Raw genomic sequence first — 18,100 nt, forward strand, 5'->3', positions numbered from 1 at the left:
GTCTATCTAGAATCAAAAGTACATCCCTATTTTCTTCCATTTCAAGTACTATAAAGTCTACTGGAAATACAAACTTGTCAACTCGGACAAGTACATTCTAAATAAATTCCTTAGCATTTTTTGTACTCGAATCAGCTAGCTGTAAAGAAACAATTATATTTTTCATTTCCCCAAGTTCTAATTTTCTAAAAATAGAGAAAGGCATCAGATTTATTGAAGCACCAGAATCACACAATGCTTTTTCAAAATGAACACCTCCAAGAGTACAAGGAATTGTAAAGCGATCACGACTCTAAAACCGACCCGGCCGTTGTGAGCATGTGATTTTTTTCCTATATGAAATACTCCTATAAATCCCAAGAAAAGAGGTTTGCTGTTAATTATTTGCCATTTTAAGAATTTTTGTAGAATTTTCTTAATTATTTTCATTTTTGTGCACGTTTAATTTTTTATTAAAATCATGAAAATGTCAAAAATACCATGCATTGTATTTAGATTTTTTTTTTATAGATTTAGGATTAATTAGTTAATTATTTGTTTTATAGAATTTGAAAATCACAAAAAATAGCTCATTTTTACATTTTTGCCTTTTAATTTTTAATTTGTTGATTTTTCTCTTTTAATTCAGAATTAAGGGATGTTTATAATTTTTATAATTAGTTTAATTTCATATTTTAGATAATTTAGGATTTTTAATTTTAGGATTTTTAATTAAAAAAAGAGATAAAAAGAAAAGCAAAAAAGAATAAAAGAGGTTAATCAAAGACAAGGGTTTTAATTTGGGTTTGGGCCATTTTTAACACTCAAATTCGGTCCAAACCACCCAGCCCAAATACCTTTCTTACCACCCCATCCCAAAGAAACGTGACCTGTTCCACCGACCCACCCGTTTTCCCCTTCATAAATAAAGCCCTCTTATAACATTTCCCCTAAAATACAAACCCTAAACCTAGATACAGAAACGTCGCACACCCGTACTGTTCATTGTCTTCTTCACTGAGCCCAACATTAACTCGCCTGAAACTTAGGCGAGTTCGCTCAAATGGGTCCCCTCTTCTCCACATCACATTTTTTCCAACGAATTTATGTTAGAGAATATTCCAGAATTTGCACGATTTGTGTACTATAGAGCGATTTGCTGGATAAATGGGAGCCTCAAATGGATGTAAATCGATCCATGCCTTCCATTTGTCCCAAAATCCATTCAAAAATAAGGGGGGGTTTTCCGAATTTTTGGGCAGAAACTTCGAGATCTTTGAGGGTTATATATAAGGTGAGTTTTCTTGTTTAAGGGGTAAGAAAAATCAGAGATAAAAATATAGAGAATTTTTTTTTTTAAATCTGAAAAGAGTAAAAAAATTTCTGCGTTCTTGAAGTTGTCACTTTCTTCAAGCCGTTTTTCTTTTCAATCTGCTTCTCTTCAGAAAACATACAAAAAAGCACAATGGTCTGAGGTCATTATTCATTTGAGTTCACTTCATTTTTTCAAGAGAAAAAATCAAAAAAATCACTAAAGCAGATATTTTTTTTAGCATTTGTTCTTTCTCATGATTTCTAGTTCTCAAAAGGAAGCTTGATTAAAGTTTAAGTTGGAATTGAGTTTGAGGTTCGAAATTTCAGTGTTGATTTGGTTCAAGTTTGTCGATTCTTGTTTCCTGTTGCTGTTCGTTTCAAGTTTTGATTCGCGGCTTTGTTCGAGTAGGCTTAAGCTGTTGTAATCGCTGAAGTTTTGTTCATTGAAAGCTCTAATTCCAGGTTCATTTTGGTTCTCTCTTTTGCTTTTAATTTCAGTGCTAAGAAACAAAAACATTTGAATTTTGTGGGATGTTACACCAATCTGCCTCGTGATGTTTGCTTCTCCATCAGTAGTGTTTGGTCCTGTTGTCGTATTTGCTAGCTTTTTTTTTTTTTGTTTCTTTTGCTTGTTAAACGGTCAAACACATAACTAAGGAACGTTTTACCCCTGGCTCTCGGTTTATTTTGGTGGTTTAGTTAAGTTTGGATATGGATGATTGATGAAGTTAGAATGTCTATGATTATGGCTTAATGAGAGAATTGCATTGATATGTAGGCAGACTACTAGTGCTCCTATTTCGTTCGTGTTTGTTAATCTCTTCTTGAAGAATTTATATGTGTTTATCTTCCTTTTTAAACAGCAGAAGGCTTTTACTCTTATTTTGTGGATACCATGTTTAAATTAAAGAAATAGAAGTTTTGTTTACATCATTCAGTGTTGGTTATTTAGTCTCATTAACTCATAAGGTCCTTCTGTCAAAGAATAGATCAAATTCCTTTTGAAAGGCTTGCATATGCGTAGGTTCCTTTGTACATTAACTGGGGGCAGAATTGCGATATGTTTCATGAAGATTTGTATGTTGGTGAAGCTTAAGGTGCAAAATCTGATGTGCTTGTCTGTTTATGATGACCTAGATAGTCAGATTTTTTCTTTCAATGGCCCTTCACGCTGATTAATCCCAATAGAAAGTTATCGTTCATTTGTTCTGTTGAAAATCTATGTCATGAGGCTGTTGTGAAGCATTTCCATTTTATTTTAGAAAAGGTCCTTGTTCAAAGGGTATTAACGGTGATTAGACAACTAAACCTCGAAGGGCTAAGCATGTCTTGATCAACGTTGTTTATCCATCTTAATTTTATATCATTTTGGCCTCCTTGTGTGTTCTTGAGTGTTTGTTCGAACTGTTCATGCATTTATAAAGCTGCGAGGTGATTGGGAATTGTTTGCTTTAGTTGCTTATAGTAGGAATCAAAATGATTATGTTGTTGTCAAAGAGAGCTGGTACCTGAGAGTTGAGGAGTTAATTTAGGGGAACTTTCTGATTACAAGTCTTTGAAATTTTGACATTCAATGTTTACTGTTCATGCTCAAATTCTGGGCTGAAGGTGGCTAAAAGGGATTTGAATCTCAGTTGGGCTAGAATTGGTCCATCAGCAGCAGCCCAATCGAATGTTCCCTCTTTGGACTTTACTATCTAGTTGTTTGTTTTAAGTTAAGTTTAAAGTGTAAAATCGATTTTGGTTGGTGTTGTGATGAAGTTTGCTTTGAATGACCACAGTGATTCTCCTATTTGGGCTTTGTGTCGGGCCCAACTTAGCCCTTGAGGCTTCCGGCATTTCAGCTTCACTTTTGGGTTGTTCCTTGAGCCCAATTCCCTTTTTAAAAGGACGTTTGTTGTTTCTGGACTTAATGCAAGTTTGAAATTTTTCCCCCTCCCCCCAAGCAGTTGATTTTAAATACAATGCCCCACGTAGGTTTGTTTAGAGTAACTATAGATAGAATTTAATCTACATAAAACCCAAGCATCTTTAGATGGCCTTAGTTAGGTATAATTTCTTAAAGAAAGAATCGATTGAGGTGTGCCATTTTAATAGAATCGCTCATGGCCCTCACATATGTAATAATTTAGATATTAAAAAATGAACTCCGTAGTTTGCTTTTAGGCGTGCAACTAAATTATTACAACTACAGGTATGGTTCCCGTGACGTGGTTGTAACAATTAGTTTTAATTTAGATTAAAAATAAGAGTACCTTTAGATTGCCTTTAAAATATATACCTCTTTTCTTAAAACAATTTGAGGTGTGCCATGCTTAAAACTCATAATATATGGCTCTCACAAAATTAATTCAAGAGTTAATCCTTGTAAAATTGAGGTGTGCCATCAATTAAACTCTACATGGCCCTCACAAATGTTGTTATTAATTTGAACCTTCGTAGTTGCTTTAGGCGCGTTCTTTAATTAATTCAATCATAGCTACGGGTGCGATTCCCGTGACGTAGTTGTGATTTTTAAATTCCGAGTGTACGTTTCATGTGACCCAATTTCAATTTCTCAACGATGTTAAATAGAACGTGTCGCGAACCGCGGGTGCATTTCATGTAGCGTGGTTTAAGACGTGTTTTAAATAACATTGAATCTTCCTAAAAGCGGTTTTAAATTAATTAAAAGCGGTTCTAAAGTTAAAAATGCACAATAGGTTTAAAACTTGGATTAATCAGATAATAGGCCATTTTTAACAGTTTAAGCGACCGTGCTAGAACCACGGAACCCGGGAATGCCTAACACCTTCTCCCGGGTTAACAGAATTCCTTATCTAGAATTTGTGGTTCGCAGACTTTTAAAAATAAAAACTTCCTCGATTTAGGATTTGAAATAAACCGGTGACTTGGGACACCAAATAAACTATCCCAAGTGGCGACTCTGAAGAATAAATAAAATAATACCATTTCTAATAAGGTCACTTTAATTGGAAAAAATCCCTTATATCTGCCCTCGGGTGGTGAAAAGGGAGGTGTGACAGCTCCAGCGACTCTGCTGGGGACCAAAACCTAGAACTTTTGTTCAGGGTTTAAGAATTCGAGCTTAGAATAACTGTTATACTTGGCTTTATTTATTATCTGATTTTTACATGTTTGAGCCTAATGTGTTAAATGCTGCTTTTTACCGCTTTGATATTGTATGAACTGTATATAAATTACTACAAAACCCTGCTCTCTCTAAGTCTTCTAAATCGTCTAGGAAGTGTGCACTTCGGGTAACTTCTTTTCTGTTAGAGTCATATCCCAATTTTAGAACGAGGTTCGGACAAGTTGCAAAGCCGGTGAAGCTTCTATATTCCCAGTACGTTGTACCCCCCCCCCCCCGGCTCGAGCTATCCGCTCGGGTAAGCCAGGTCTATAACAATACACCCATGGTTTTAAAGCTAGTATAACAAAGCCTCATGTCGGATCCCTAGTAGGAACGCTTGCTTGCATCACGTGCATTTGACTTTGGGGACTCAACACAGGGGTTGGGTCCGTCTAGGACAGGTGTACCTGAAATGAAAAGACCATCCTGATGCACTCTACTTGCTACTTGTGCATTTATTTTCTTTGGATTGCATGTTGACCGGCTTATGAATAATGGAGAAAAGTTGGGAAAAATCAAGTTGAGGATTGAGAGAGATAATTTCCTGTCTTTAAAAAACGGTATCCAAAAAGTACCGAAACTCTGCCGAAATTTTGAGAGAGAAAAGGAATTTTTGCTTCAAGAAAAAATATTTGGTATTATTTTATTATGTCAAAACTACCTGAACTACGCAAGTTTGACTCTCACCAGATGTGGGATACGTAGGCAACCCTCACCGGGTCCAACTCTATTTTTGCAAAAATAACCTAAAAGGAACAAAAGTTTTTTTGTTTTGTCATAAATAAGTTAGGTGATGTTGTTCTTGTCTAAATAGCCAAAATGTTCCCAAAAGGGCATCGGAAGGCTGCTTTTGCAAGAATAGCCACCTATGGTTCCTTTTTCGAATTTTGGCCAATTAGCAAACACAGCCCTAAAATCTTCTTTCCTGAGGTGCTGAAGGGTCGTATTTGCAAAGGCGTTTTTTGTTTTGAATTGAAAATTTTCAAAAAAAAATTGACAACTTTTCCCTTGAGTCAAAATAAGTCATGATCTTTTAGCCAATCACTAAAATAAATGTGCAGGATGAGCACAATTGAAAATGATCCCTTTAAAGCCCTTGAAGAAATCCCATTAGGACTCCACATGTGGTGGAACAACTTAGGAAAAGTCAGCAGAGATAGTGTGGTAAAAGTTTTGGGCGGTCTTGTTGGTCTTTTGAAAATCAAACCGAGGTTGGATGTGATTGAGGCTTTGATACCTTTTTGGGACCCGACGCATAATGTGTTCCATTTTTCTGATTTTGAGCTAACCCCCACGCTTGAGGAAATAGCGGGCTATGCTGGTCTTAGTGGGAATCTCAGAAGTAGGTACCCAGTGGCACCAAGAACAGTGACTCCTCACAAATATTTGGACCTTCTGAGCATCAGTCGGGAGGTTCAAGATGGAAATCTATCTGAGGGATTTTGCACATTCTACTTCTTGTACCAGCGTTATGGTGATCCCCATAGTTTCGAGGCTCCAGATACTGGCCTAACTCATTCAGGAAACAAAGATAAATGGGAAGCGCGTCGGGGACTGGCTTTTATAGTGGCATTCCTGGGTGTTTTAATCTGCCCAAGAAAGGATGGAAATATAGAATTGGGTCTTGTGGGAATGGCCGACGTCATGATTAAAAAAGCTAATGGCACCATTGTTCCAATGGTCTTAGCAGAGATTTATCGAGCTCTAACTGTCTGCCGAGAAGGGGGAAATTCTGCGAGGGCTGTAACTTGCTTCTACAATTTTGGATACAAGAACATCTCCACCACCGCCTGGGGTACATGAATTATGGTATGACGACTCTGAATTGTATTGAAGAACATGAAAACCAGATGGTGGGTTATGAATTTCCAGAAGGTACAGAGGCCTGGTTTGCGCATTTGAGTTCCTTAACTTCAGACAAAATTGAGTGGACTTTCGTTGGCTCCCTGTTACTGAAGTCATTTACATGTCAGCCGAGGTGTGCTACCTTCTCTTAATGGGTATCCGAAGCATTCAGCCATATGCTCTACGCAGAGTGCTGCACCAACTAGGCAGGTACCAAACTATCCTGCATGATGAAGATCTGAGCCGACAAATCATCGAATTTGGTCCAAAGGTTGTATTCCCAGAAGGAAAAGTTCGTCAGATTTGGAATGAGTGTAGATTTCTAGAGCCAAAAACTCGGGTGTGGGATCTATCTAAAGTTGAATTAGAGCCTAATTACGTGACTTGGTTTGGCAAAATATTTCAAGTCCATCAGGAGCCTGAACGGCCTGCTAAAAGACCCCACGTCCAGCAATTCACTAATGATTTGTGAGGGCAATGGGGTTAGTTGGCAAAAGAGGCAAGCTACAGGGCCAAGATAAGCAAATTGGAGGGACAGATCCGAAATCTTAAGTTTGACAATAGTGTACAAGCTACGGCTGATGAAGGGGAAAAGAAGAAGCTGGCTCAAGAAAACAAAGCCCTTCGAGCCTAGATCCAAAAAATGAAAATAGCTGTTTAGAATCAGGAAAGGAGCCGGACAGATGAAAGGCTCGTGGTCTTGAAGGAAAATATCTGAGTATCAGGACGACTTGGAAAAATTCGAGGTTAATCAGGTAAGAGCCTAAGCACAGTTGATAAAGAATGCAGAGGGACGGACAGAGTTTGTACGGCAGTTGAAAAGGAAATATGAGGGAACAGTCACAAATTTGAAGAAAAGGCTAACTACCCTCGAAAATGAGATGGCCAAACAAGCTAAGAACTTCAAAGCAGAAAGGGAACATTGCTACGCATTAATGTCCTAGCTGGAGGAAGATATGCAACAGCTGCAAGGTCAAAACCATCATGATGCCCAAGTACTAGAAGATAGGTCTCAGCAAATCGGGCGTTTGCTCCAAGAAAAGAGTATCATCAAGGAAAGGGTTAGATCAATTGCTGACTACATCGTCATGAAGTGTCATGAATGTGAACACATGACTAGAACCACTTTCTTTGCTGCAGTAATGACCTTCTTTCGCCAAATAATGAGTGACCTAGAGCGTCTTCAAGGGGATCTTGCACATAGGCCCGTGGCAAGACCGACTGATGTCCCACGGGCCCCTGGAGTAGAAGCACTTATGTATTCTTAATTTTCGTATCGAGTCTGTATTTTCAGTTTCCAGCTTTAGAGTCTGTTTCGAGTATGTCATTTTCTTCTTTTTTCAATTCCTATAAAATATGTTGGAGTCATTTGTAATAGAAAAGTTTAGGAGTTTTTATTAATGAAATTCGAAGAAAAAAAACAAAATTGGGTTTATTTGTTTTAATGCATTTATTCCTTGAACTATGTGATGATCTGATTCATGCGGCGTCGTGATACGTAGGCAATCCTCCTCGGATCAGGTCATGATTTTTGTAATAACTCAAATAAAAGAAAAGAGAGAGCCTAAAGAAAAACCAAAAGAAAAACAAAAGAGAAAAACCAAAAAGAAAAGGAGAGAAAACAAGGAAAAGAAAATGAGAACAAGAGAGAAAATGAGAGTGCAAAAGAGAGCAAGAGAGAAGATCGGGGAGATAAACAAAAGCTGGGATGAGACATGCAATCGTTGTAAAACATGTAGAAACACATTTAACTGTATAAGTGCATCACACCCCCAATGTGCGATTTTCTATCTGTTAATTGCTTCAAACTAACCGGTTTGTTGTCTACTATTGAGTATAGGTTCTGTTTTTGAGGTGGTTGGTTTGTGGTAACCTGGCTTCACACCCGTACTTCACAAGATCAAAAGGCAGTATAGAAATGTCACCAGAAGGTCATACACTAACGATTCCCATCTCAGAGGATATCCCGCTATCGGTTATCCCAACCTCAGAGTCAGCAGCACCTGAAGAGAATGGGGCACTGCACCTCCGAGTGCTAGAAATGTGGGATGCCTGGTCCAATGGTAGAGAGCCGCCTAGTGCCATACCCGATTTCCCCGAGTTACTTCCCAGAGCAAGTGGAAATTCCAATGTCCCAATAAATTACCCGATTACCCTACTTGGATACCCCACCATCTCAGTTCACTTCACCGGAGCACATTCTGAGGTTTGCCCCCAGGTGGTTTCAGGAGTGGCCTCCAACATATTTACCGCACCAACAACCTTGGCTGCGGTGCAGCCAACTATGCCCAGGCCAAGCTTTGATCCATCATCTTTCACTTTCCAAGTACCATATTTTCTACCAGAACCTACTCAATTCACCACCAATTCTTACCCTCAACAACCCCGGTACGAATTTATCGCAGGACAGGAGAAGGCTACAAAGAACCCTGAGTAAGAGGAAATTACTCGGAAAATGAGGAGCATGGAACAGAGCCTTAAGAACATACAAGGCTTGAGAGGACAAAAGAGCGTATTCTACGCTGATCTATGTATGTTCCCACATGTGCATTTGCCCCTAGGTTTCAAGACCCCAAAGTTCGAAAAGTATGATGGGCACGGGGATCCCATAGCCCATCTCAAGAGGTATTGCAATCAATTACGAGGGGCAAGCGGAAAAGAAGAGCTCCTAATGGCTTATTTTAGAGAGAGTCTAGTTGGCATTGCATCTGAGTGGTACCTGGATCAGGACATATCTCGTTGGCATATTTGGGATGATCTGGCTCGAGATTTTGTCAGGCAGTTTCAGTATAACATAGACATAGCTCCTGACAGGAATTCTCAATCGAATCTCAAGAAAAAGTCCTCGGAATGTTTCCGAGAATATGCTATTAAATGGCACGAACAAGTAGCCAGGGTCAAGCCCACGATGGATGAAACAGAAATGGTGAGTGTTTTTCTTCAATCCCAAGAGGCTGACTACTTTCAGAATATGATGTCTGCAATGGGGAAACCGTTTGCCGAGGCTATCAAGATTGGTGAGATGGTCAAGAATGGTTTGAAAACAGGGTGCATATTGAGCCAATCTACCATAAGAGCTACGTCCCAAGCAATTCAAAGTGGGTCCGGAGGTGTAGCAAACAGAAAGAAGAAAGAAGAGGTGGCGATGGCAACTTCAAGTCTAAGAAACCCTCGTCCACCCAGAGGTTACTTCCCTCCAATCACCCCACAACATTATTATCCTCATCAGGATGTGGCCTATGCTATGGCTCCTCAGCCGTACGCAGTAATGAACACCCAGCCATATGCTCAGCCATAACAATAGTTCAACCAAAACCGAGCTTCCATTTCCTAGAAATCACCCTCCTCACCAAGCTCAGTATAATCCCGACCTCCACAAAATAACTTCCCCTACAATGCTCGTGCCCGGGATCCACCTAGGAGAACAAACTTCACGCCTATTGGTGAGTGATACTCTAGCCTTTTCCCTAAACTGGTCCAAATGGGTTTGTTACAACCCATACCCCAAACCAGGCAAAACCTAGAGTCGCCCTCCTACCGAGCCGGTACTCGATGTGCTTACCATTCGGGGGTGGAAGGACATGACACTGAAGACTGTTGGACTCTAAAAAGGGCTGTTGTAAATCTCATAGAGCAAAAATGGATAGTGCTGAAGGATGAAGAAATTCCTAATGTGACCAACAACTCATTACCAACTCACAACAACGGTCCCATTATTGGGATGATTTGCGAAGATAAAGAGTTTGAACCAGCTCTAAAAGCCATCATTTCCATATCCGATGTGGAAAAGAAGCCAAAGGCTGCCGTGAAGCAAGATAAGGGGGAGAATAAAAGTAAACCCACCCCTCAAAGTGCAGAAAAGATAGTGGAAACCGAAACTGGGGCAGTACCCCCAAACGATGCCATTCTCTATGTTCCCTCGGGGTCACAGGAAAGAGCAAATGACATTAAGCCCTCCAAGAAGGTTTGAGCTGAACAAGGGACCTAAGATGTACGTGCCTAAAGGTACCTATGCGGTACGGGGGCCAATAATTTCACCAAGGTAGAATGTGCCTGTGGTTATTGGCCGCGCACCACAGAAGCCCATGACAGACCCTACTACCATTCCGTGGAATTACAACAAGGCGGTAGTAACCTACAGGGGAAAAGAGGTCATAGGAGAAGCAAATGAAACTAACCCGGCTGAGAAATACCTCAATTTGGAGGAGATAAATAATGCCAAGAAGAAGCGTTTCCCACTCAAGAAGTATGTCAGTGCCGAGTAGGTCGAAGAATTCTTCCGTAAAATGAAAACTGCAGACTATGAGGTAATAGACCAACTCTGGAAGTCTCCCGCTCAGGTCTCGCTTTTGTCTCTACTGATAAGCTCAACTGAACATCAAAAAGTGTTGATAAAGACCCTCAATGAGGCTTATGTTCCGATTGAAACCACTGTCGAACAATTAGTAAGGATGGTAGGAAGATTCTTTGCAGTCAATCAGATTTCTTGTAGCAAGAATGATTTGCCCCCGGTAGGGGCCGCCCACAACAAATCCCTCCATTTGACAGTTAAATATGAGGGGTATCATGTGAAAAGAGTCATGGTGGATGGTGGATCGGGGGTCGACATATGCCCTCTCTTAACTTTGCAAAGAATGGAGATTGGGACTGGGAGAATCCGTCCTAACAATGTCTATGTGCATGTCTTTGATGGTATCAAGAGAGACACCATAGGTGAGATCGATTTGATTTTGACTATTGGTCCTGTGGATTTCGAGATAACTTTTCAGGTCCTAGACATGGGCACTTGTTATAATTTCCTCTTGGGAAGGCCTTGGATTCACAGGGGCCGTACCTTCCACTCTCCACCAGATGGTGAAATTTGAATATGAAGATCAGGAGATTGTAGTCCAGGGAGAGGACAAGCAGTCGATTTATCGGGACCCGTCAGTCCCATGTCTCGAAGCTAGGGAAGGTAGCGAACATATAGTTTATCAAGCTTTCGAGGTGGTGGTCGCAGATCAATGTGAGGAGGGAAGCCCATGTCCTCAGCCCTTTCTGTCAAATGCGTCCATCATGGTCGCTACCGAAATGAAGCATGGTTATAAGCCTGGGAAGGGACTCGGGGAATCATTGCAAGGTATCATAGAACCTATCACTTTACCTGCCAGCAAGAAGTTCTTCGGTGTGGGTTTTCACGCCACAGAAACTGATGTGACATGGGCAAATGAACAAAAGAGCAATGGTTGGGTTTTACCCCAGCCAGTTTCGTATCTCTACAAAACATTTGTCAGGCCCAAGTACAACGAATAAGAAGAAGAAGAGGCCTTCACGTCCAAGGAAATTGAGGACATATGTGGAGCCATGAGGCAGATATTGTATGAAACCCACATGGTCCAGCCGGGAGAAGGCTCAAGCACCACTGAGGTGCTGTACATGGGGCCCAATGCCAAGTTTCAAAACAGGAAGGCTACTCCCTTCCCAGTCAAGCGGGAATCCCGGTAGTCCAGTCTTGCCACCTTTTCTACATCACGAGTTATTCTACGGTGTAACTTGGATGTTTCTTTTAGTTTACTGTCTTTAAATTCTGATGTAAACCCTGTTATCTTCAAAATTCAATGAAATGAAATCAATATTTCATCATTCATGAATCCTCTTTATTCTTTCTGATTTTTGTTACTTTTTCTTATTTCTTCTTTCAATTCTAATAATGTGGCTTTAAATAACATGACATGTTTGCGGACTTCATGCCCAGATCCAAACACGCTGTCTAATTGTGAAATAATGAATCAAGAACCGGAATATGATGAAGAAGAGGCTTTTAGGGAAATAAATCGAGAATTGGAACAATTTGAGAATAACCATAAGCCAAATCTAAATGAAACTGAGCCAGTAAATTTGGGTAGTTCAGAAGAGGTCCAAGAAATCATGATAAGCATTCACACAGATGAAAGAACCAGGGATGCATTGATCCAACATTTGTTCAAATTCAAAGATGTGTTTGCTTGGTCCTACGATGATATGCCGGGATTAAGTGTCGATTTGGTGGTCCACAAGTTGCCGACTTACCCTGATTATCCCTCTGTCCAGCAAAAGCAAAGGAAGTTCAAAACTGATATCAGTGACAAAGTCAAAGAAGAAGTCACCAAATAGTTGAAAGCGGGGTGATCCGAGTGGTCCGATACACCACATGGTTAGCTAATGTGGTTCCCATGCCAAATAAAGATGGGAAAACTCGGGTGTGTGTTGACTATCGAGATCTGAACAAAGCAAGTCCCAAAGACAACTTCCCTTTACCGAACATCCACATCCTTATTAACAACTGTGCCAAACATGAGATACAATCTTTCATGGATTGTTATGCTAGATATCATCAGGTATTGATAGATGAAGAAGATGCGGAAAAGACAGCTTTCACCACACCCTGGGGCACCTATTTTTACAGGGTCATGCCTTTTGGTTTGAAGAACGCCAGGGCAACTTATATGAGGGCCATGACTGCCATCTTTCACGACATGATGCACCAAGAAATCGAGGTGTATATGGACGATGTGATCATCAAATCCAGAACACAGGATGACCATGTTCGGGACCTGAGAAAGTTCTTTGAGCGGCTGTGTAAGTATGATTTGAAGCTAAATCCGGCTACATGTGCATTTGGGGTTCCATCTGGCAAAATCTTAAGATTTATAGTCAGTCGGAGGGGCATCGAGCTAGACCCAACAAAGATAAAGTGTATTCGGAATTTTCCTCATCGAAGAACCAAGAAAGAGGTTATGAGCCTGCTGGGAAGATTGAACTACATTAGCCGATTCATTGCTCAGTTGACTTCCACATGTGAGCCCATTTTCAAGCTGTTGAAGAAAGATGTAGCGATTAAATGGACGGATGAGTGTCAAGAAGCCTTTGGCAAAATCAAAGAATATCTGTCGAACCCGCCAGTCTTGGTCCCACCTGAACCAAGGAGGCCTTTGTTTTTGTATCTGACAGTCCTGGAGAATTCCTTTGGCTGTGTCCTCGGGAAACACGATGTAACCGGAAAGAGAGAACAGGCAATCTACTATCTGTGCAAGAAGTTCACCAGTTATGAAGCCAAATACACTTTGTTGGAAAGGACTTGATGCGCTCTAACTTGGATCGCTCAGAAGCTTAGGCATTACTTGTTGGCCTATACCACTTATCTCATCACCAAGCTGGACCCTTTGAAGTACATATTCCAGCAGCCGATGCCTATAGGGAGGTTAGCAAAATGGCAGATCCTGCTCACTGAATTTGACATAGTCTATGTCACCCGCACGGCAATTAAAGCCTAGGCTTTAGCAGATCACCTAGCTGAAAATCCTGTTGATGATGAATATCAGCCCTTGAGTACTTACTTCCCGGACGAGGAGGTGAATTCGATTGAGATAACATCAGAAGACACCAATGCTTGGGAAATATTCTTCGATGGAGTTGTGAACGCAAGGGGTGTCGGGATCGGGGCAACTTTGATCTTACCCACTAGTCAGCACTATCCAGCCACAGCCCGGCTTCGATTTTTCTACACAAACAACATTACCGAGTATGAAGCCTGCATTATGGGTATGAATATGGCAATCGACCAAGATGTGGACAAATTATTGATCATGGGATATTCGGACTTGATTATCCGACAAGCTCAAGGTGAATGGGAAACTTAGGATGTCAAGCTTATTCCATACAGGAAACATGTGGAAGATCTTAGCAAGTGGTTCAAGTCAGTCAAGTTCAGGTACATTCCTCGTTTTCATAATGAGTTAGCTGATGCACTCGCTACTTTGGCCTTGAAGTTGCCATACCCAAGTAATGCCCATATTGACCCGCTGGAAATCCGAATCCGAAAAAGGCATGGGACTGCAACACGTTTGAGGTGGAACCAAATGTTCAGCCATGGTATCATGATATCAAGAGATTTCTGAAAACAAAGGAATATCCCGAGCAAGCCAATGGAGACCATAAGAGAACCATTAGAAGGCTGGCCAGCGGTTTCTTTTTGAGCGGCGAGGTCTTGTACAAAAGGACTCTAGATCTCAACTTATTAAGATGTGTGGATGCAGAAGAGGCCAGAAGAATCATGCATGAAGTGCACGCAGAGGTGTGTGGAGCCCACATGAATGGATACATCCTCGCAAAGAAGATCCTTTGAGAAGGCTATTACTGGATGACTATGGAAAAAGATTGCTTCAGTTTTGTCCAAAAATGTCATTAGTGTCAGGAGCACGGTGACCTGATTCATGCACCGCCTATAGAACTGCATCCTATGTCAGCACCGTGCTCGTTCGTTGCTTGGGGTATGGATGTCATTGGGCCAATCGAGCCAAAAGCTTCAAATAGGCATAGATTCATATTGATTGCCATTGATTACTTCACAAAATGGGTTGAGGCAGTCACTCTCAAAGCTGTCACTAAGAAAGTAGTGGTAGAATTCGTGCACTCCAATATCATCTGCCGTTTTGGTATTCCTGCAACTATCATTACGGACAATGCTGCAAACCTGAATAGCCACTTGATGAGGGAGATATGTGAGCAGTCTAAGATCACACATCGAAATTTTACCGTTTATCGGCCCAAAGCTAATGGTGTTGTCGAAGCAGCAAACAAGAACATCAAGAAGATTTTGAGAAAGATGATCCAAAGTTCCAGGCAATGGCATGAAAAGTTGTCATTTGCATAGTTAGGATATCGCATAACTGTGCGCACATCAGTCGGAGCAACCCTATATCTATTGGTTTATGGCACTGAAGCCGTGATACCCGCAGAAGTTGAAATCACTTCTCTTCGGATCATTGTGGAAGCCGAGTTTGAGGACAGTGAGTGGGTCAAAACTCGTTTGGAACAGTTAACCCTAATTGACGAAAAGTGAATGGTCGCAGTCTGCCACGGGCGGTTGTATCAACAAAGAATGGTCCGTGCCTACAACAAGAAAGTGCGGCCTAGGATCTTTGAAGTGGGGCAACTCATTTTGAGGCGTATTCTCCCTCACCATCAGGAAGCAAAAGGAAAGTTCGCTCCTAACTGGAAGGGCCCATACATTATCAGAAAATTGTTGCCAAAAGGGGCGTTGTACCTGGGAGACATTGAAGGAAATGACCCTGAAATAGTTGTAAATACAGACGCAGTCAAAAAGTACTACGTTTAACTCTTTTGTGGTACCGATATTATCTGATTGGGATGACGAAGGCTTTCATTCTCGCTACCCTAAACACTTCAACCCTTTTGCTAACCCTTTGTGCTGGTTACCTTTCTTTGATTACCCTCTTTAGAACCTGAAAACGTTTGTAAAAAACAAAAAAAACAACAAAAGTTTCCCTGAACTATGTTCGACTTGATTCCGAAAGGATACGTAGGTAGCCTCTCTCTGGGGTTCAGTCACACCAAAACAAAATCTAAATTGCCCCCAAAAAAAATTGAAACTGGGGCAGATGTTGTAATGGTTCGGCAATGATCCCGCCTGAATGGTTCCAAAGTTATAATTCGATCCAAATTCCTTTTATCCCGAACCCTATTCAAGTCTTTCCAATCAATCAGTGAGAATGTTCAAGAATTAGAGAATGCAGCTATTTGGATCTGATGCAATCAAGATGGGAGAAATAAAATGAGAGAGTCTTATTGGTAAAAACCCACATGGGCACCGTAAGGCGATGGTGAGAAGAGAAATTGAAAATGAGATAGTCTTGTTAGTGAAAACTCGCAAATAACACTATAAGGCGATGGTGAGAAGAGAAAAAAGAGAGGTCAATTGGCGAAAACCCGAAAAGGGCGTCGTTGATCGAAAAAGGAGGAATCCCTTACAACCATTGGCACTGAAAGAGTTCTGGCAAGGTTTCCCGGTTTTAGAACATAGGTCATAAGGGGCTTATGAGAAGTTGGATAGTTGCACAGATCGGGTATCTAGTCCAAGAAGCATGTCATGTCTATTGAAGTTTGCATGCACTCCAGATAAGTCCTTCTTTTCTTTCCTCCCGAAAGGGACGCTTCTCGTTAAATTCATTATCCTGTCCTTTGTTTGCTTTTCTTTGAGTCCTTTTCGGTTTAATCCCTTTTCGAGACTGATACAAAGAAAAGATGGCAAGATTGGTTTTACAGGGTTCTGCTTAACAAAAGCCAAATTCAAAGAAAAGCACCCAGCCTTAGCAGGTGCATCAAGTCGATCTCGACTGGCCATAATGGTCGATGCTCCAGGTTCAAATTTATTTGAAAAGGAAAGAAATCTAAAGTCAAGTGCCCATAAAGGCAGAATAAGATGAAAAGGTCAAAGCCCCACACGGTTGAACCATCATGCGAAATTTTGGAAGGTCTAGGTCCTTGGTTTCAGAAGAGAGATTGATCTCCAGAAAGCCAACAAGCAACAGAGATGTTCATTGAAAGATTTGGGCCGAGATCAAATGATTAAAACAATCAAGGCAACCAAACCAACCACCGTTTCAAACTAACAATTGTTCTTTATTTGAAAAAACATGAAACAGGTGCAATCCCAAAGCAACCTTGCATGAAGCAGGTGCAACCAAAAGAAACTGCGCAAGGGCTAGAAACAACTTTGCATCAACGATCCATAAAGGGAAGTCCCCTTCAAAATTCTTTCCCACATTCACTCATTCTATGAAATAAAAAAAATAAAAAAATAAAATAAAAAAAGAGAGGAAGAAACAAGATGAAAAAGAGATAAGAAGAAAAATCCCAAAAAATGGTAGCCTAGGGTCCCCAATCTCTAGTTACGTTTTTCCAATAGAGGGTCTCCACTCCCTAGTTGAGTTTATTTTTAGACATAGGGTCTTCAATCCCTAGTCGTCTTTCCAACATAGGGTCTCCACTCCCTAGTTGAGTTTATTTTTAGACATAGGGTCTCCAATCCCTAGTCGCCTTTCCAACATAGGGTCTCCACTCCCTAGTTGAGTTTATTTTTAGACATAGGGTCTCCACTCCCTAGTCGTTTTTCCAACATAGGGTCTCCACTCCCTAGTTGAGTTTATTTATAGACATAGGGTCTCCAATCCCTAGTCCCTTTACAACATAGGGTCTCCACTCCCTAGTTGAGTTTATCTTTTAGACATAGGGTCTCCACTCCATAGTCACCTTTCCAACATAGGACATTCACTCCTTAGTTGAGTTTATTTTTTAGACATAGGGTCTCCACTCCCTAGTCGCTTTTCCAACATAGGGTCTCCACTACCTAGTTGAGTTTATTTTTAGACATAGGGTCTCCAATCCCTAGTCGCCTTTCCAACATAGGGTCTCCACTCCCTAGTTGAGTTTAGTTTTTAGACATAGGGTCTCCACACTCTAGTTGAGTTTATTTTTTAGACATAGGGTCTCCACTCCCTAGTCGCCTTTACAACATAGGATCTTCACTCCCTAGTTGAGTTTATTTTTTAGACATAGGGTCTCCACTCCCTAGTCCCTTTTCCAACATAGGGTCTCTACTCCCTAGTTGTGTTTATTTTTAGACATAGGGTCTCCAATCCCTAGTTGCCTTTCCAACATAGGGTCTCCACTCCCTAGTTGAGTTTATTTTTTAGACATAGGGTCTCCACTCCCTAGTCGCCTTTCCAACTTAGGGTCTCCACTCCCTAGTTGAGTTTATATTTTTAAACATAGGGTCTCCACTCCCTAGTCGTCTTTTCAACATAGGGTCTCCACTCCCTAGTCGTTTTTCCAACATAGGGTCTCCACTCCTTAGTTGATTTTAGTTTAGATATAGGGCTCCACTCCCTAATCTTTTTTTCCCAAGGAAACAAAATCCTGATCTTATTGCTTTCAACAAAGAGATAGTTTAGATATGGTTACAATAACTCACAAAATTTTCCTGGTGAAAACTGGGGCAGAAAAATTTTA

General features: G+C 40.9%; 1 protein-coding gene across 1 annotated transcript; it reads left to right on the forward strand.

Annotated features, from left to right (window-relative positions):
• The first annotated feature begins 8,726 nt into the window (after positions 1 to 8,726).
• LOC138891238 (uncharacterized) lies at positions 8,727 to 9,569 on the forward strand. The gene has a single exon (XM_070174474.1). The coding sequence runs from the start codon at positions 8,727 to 8,729 to the stop codon at positions 9,567 to 9,569; it is 843 nt and encodes a 280-aa protein (XP_070030575.1).
• The last annotated feature ends 8,531 nt before the right edge of the window (positions 9,570 to 18,100 follow it).

Source organism: Nicotiana sylvestris, chromosome 1 (assembly GCF_000393655.2).
Source record: "Nicotiana sylvestris chromosome 1, ASM39365v2, whole genome shotgun sequence".
NCBI lineage: Eukaryota > Viridiplantae > Streptophyta > Magnoliopsida > Solanales > Solanaceae > Nicotiana > Nicotiana sylvestris.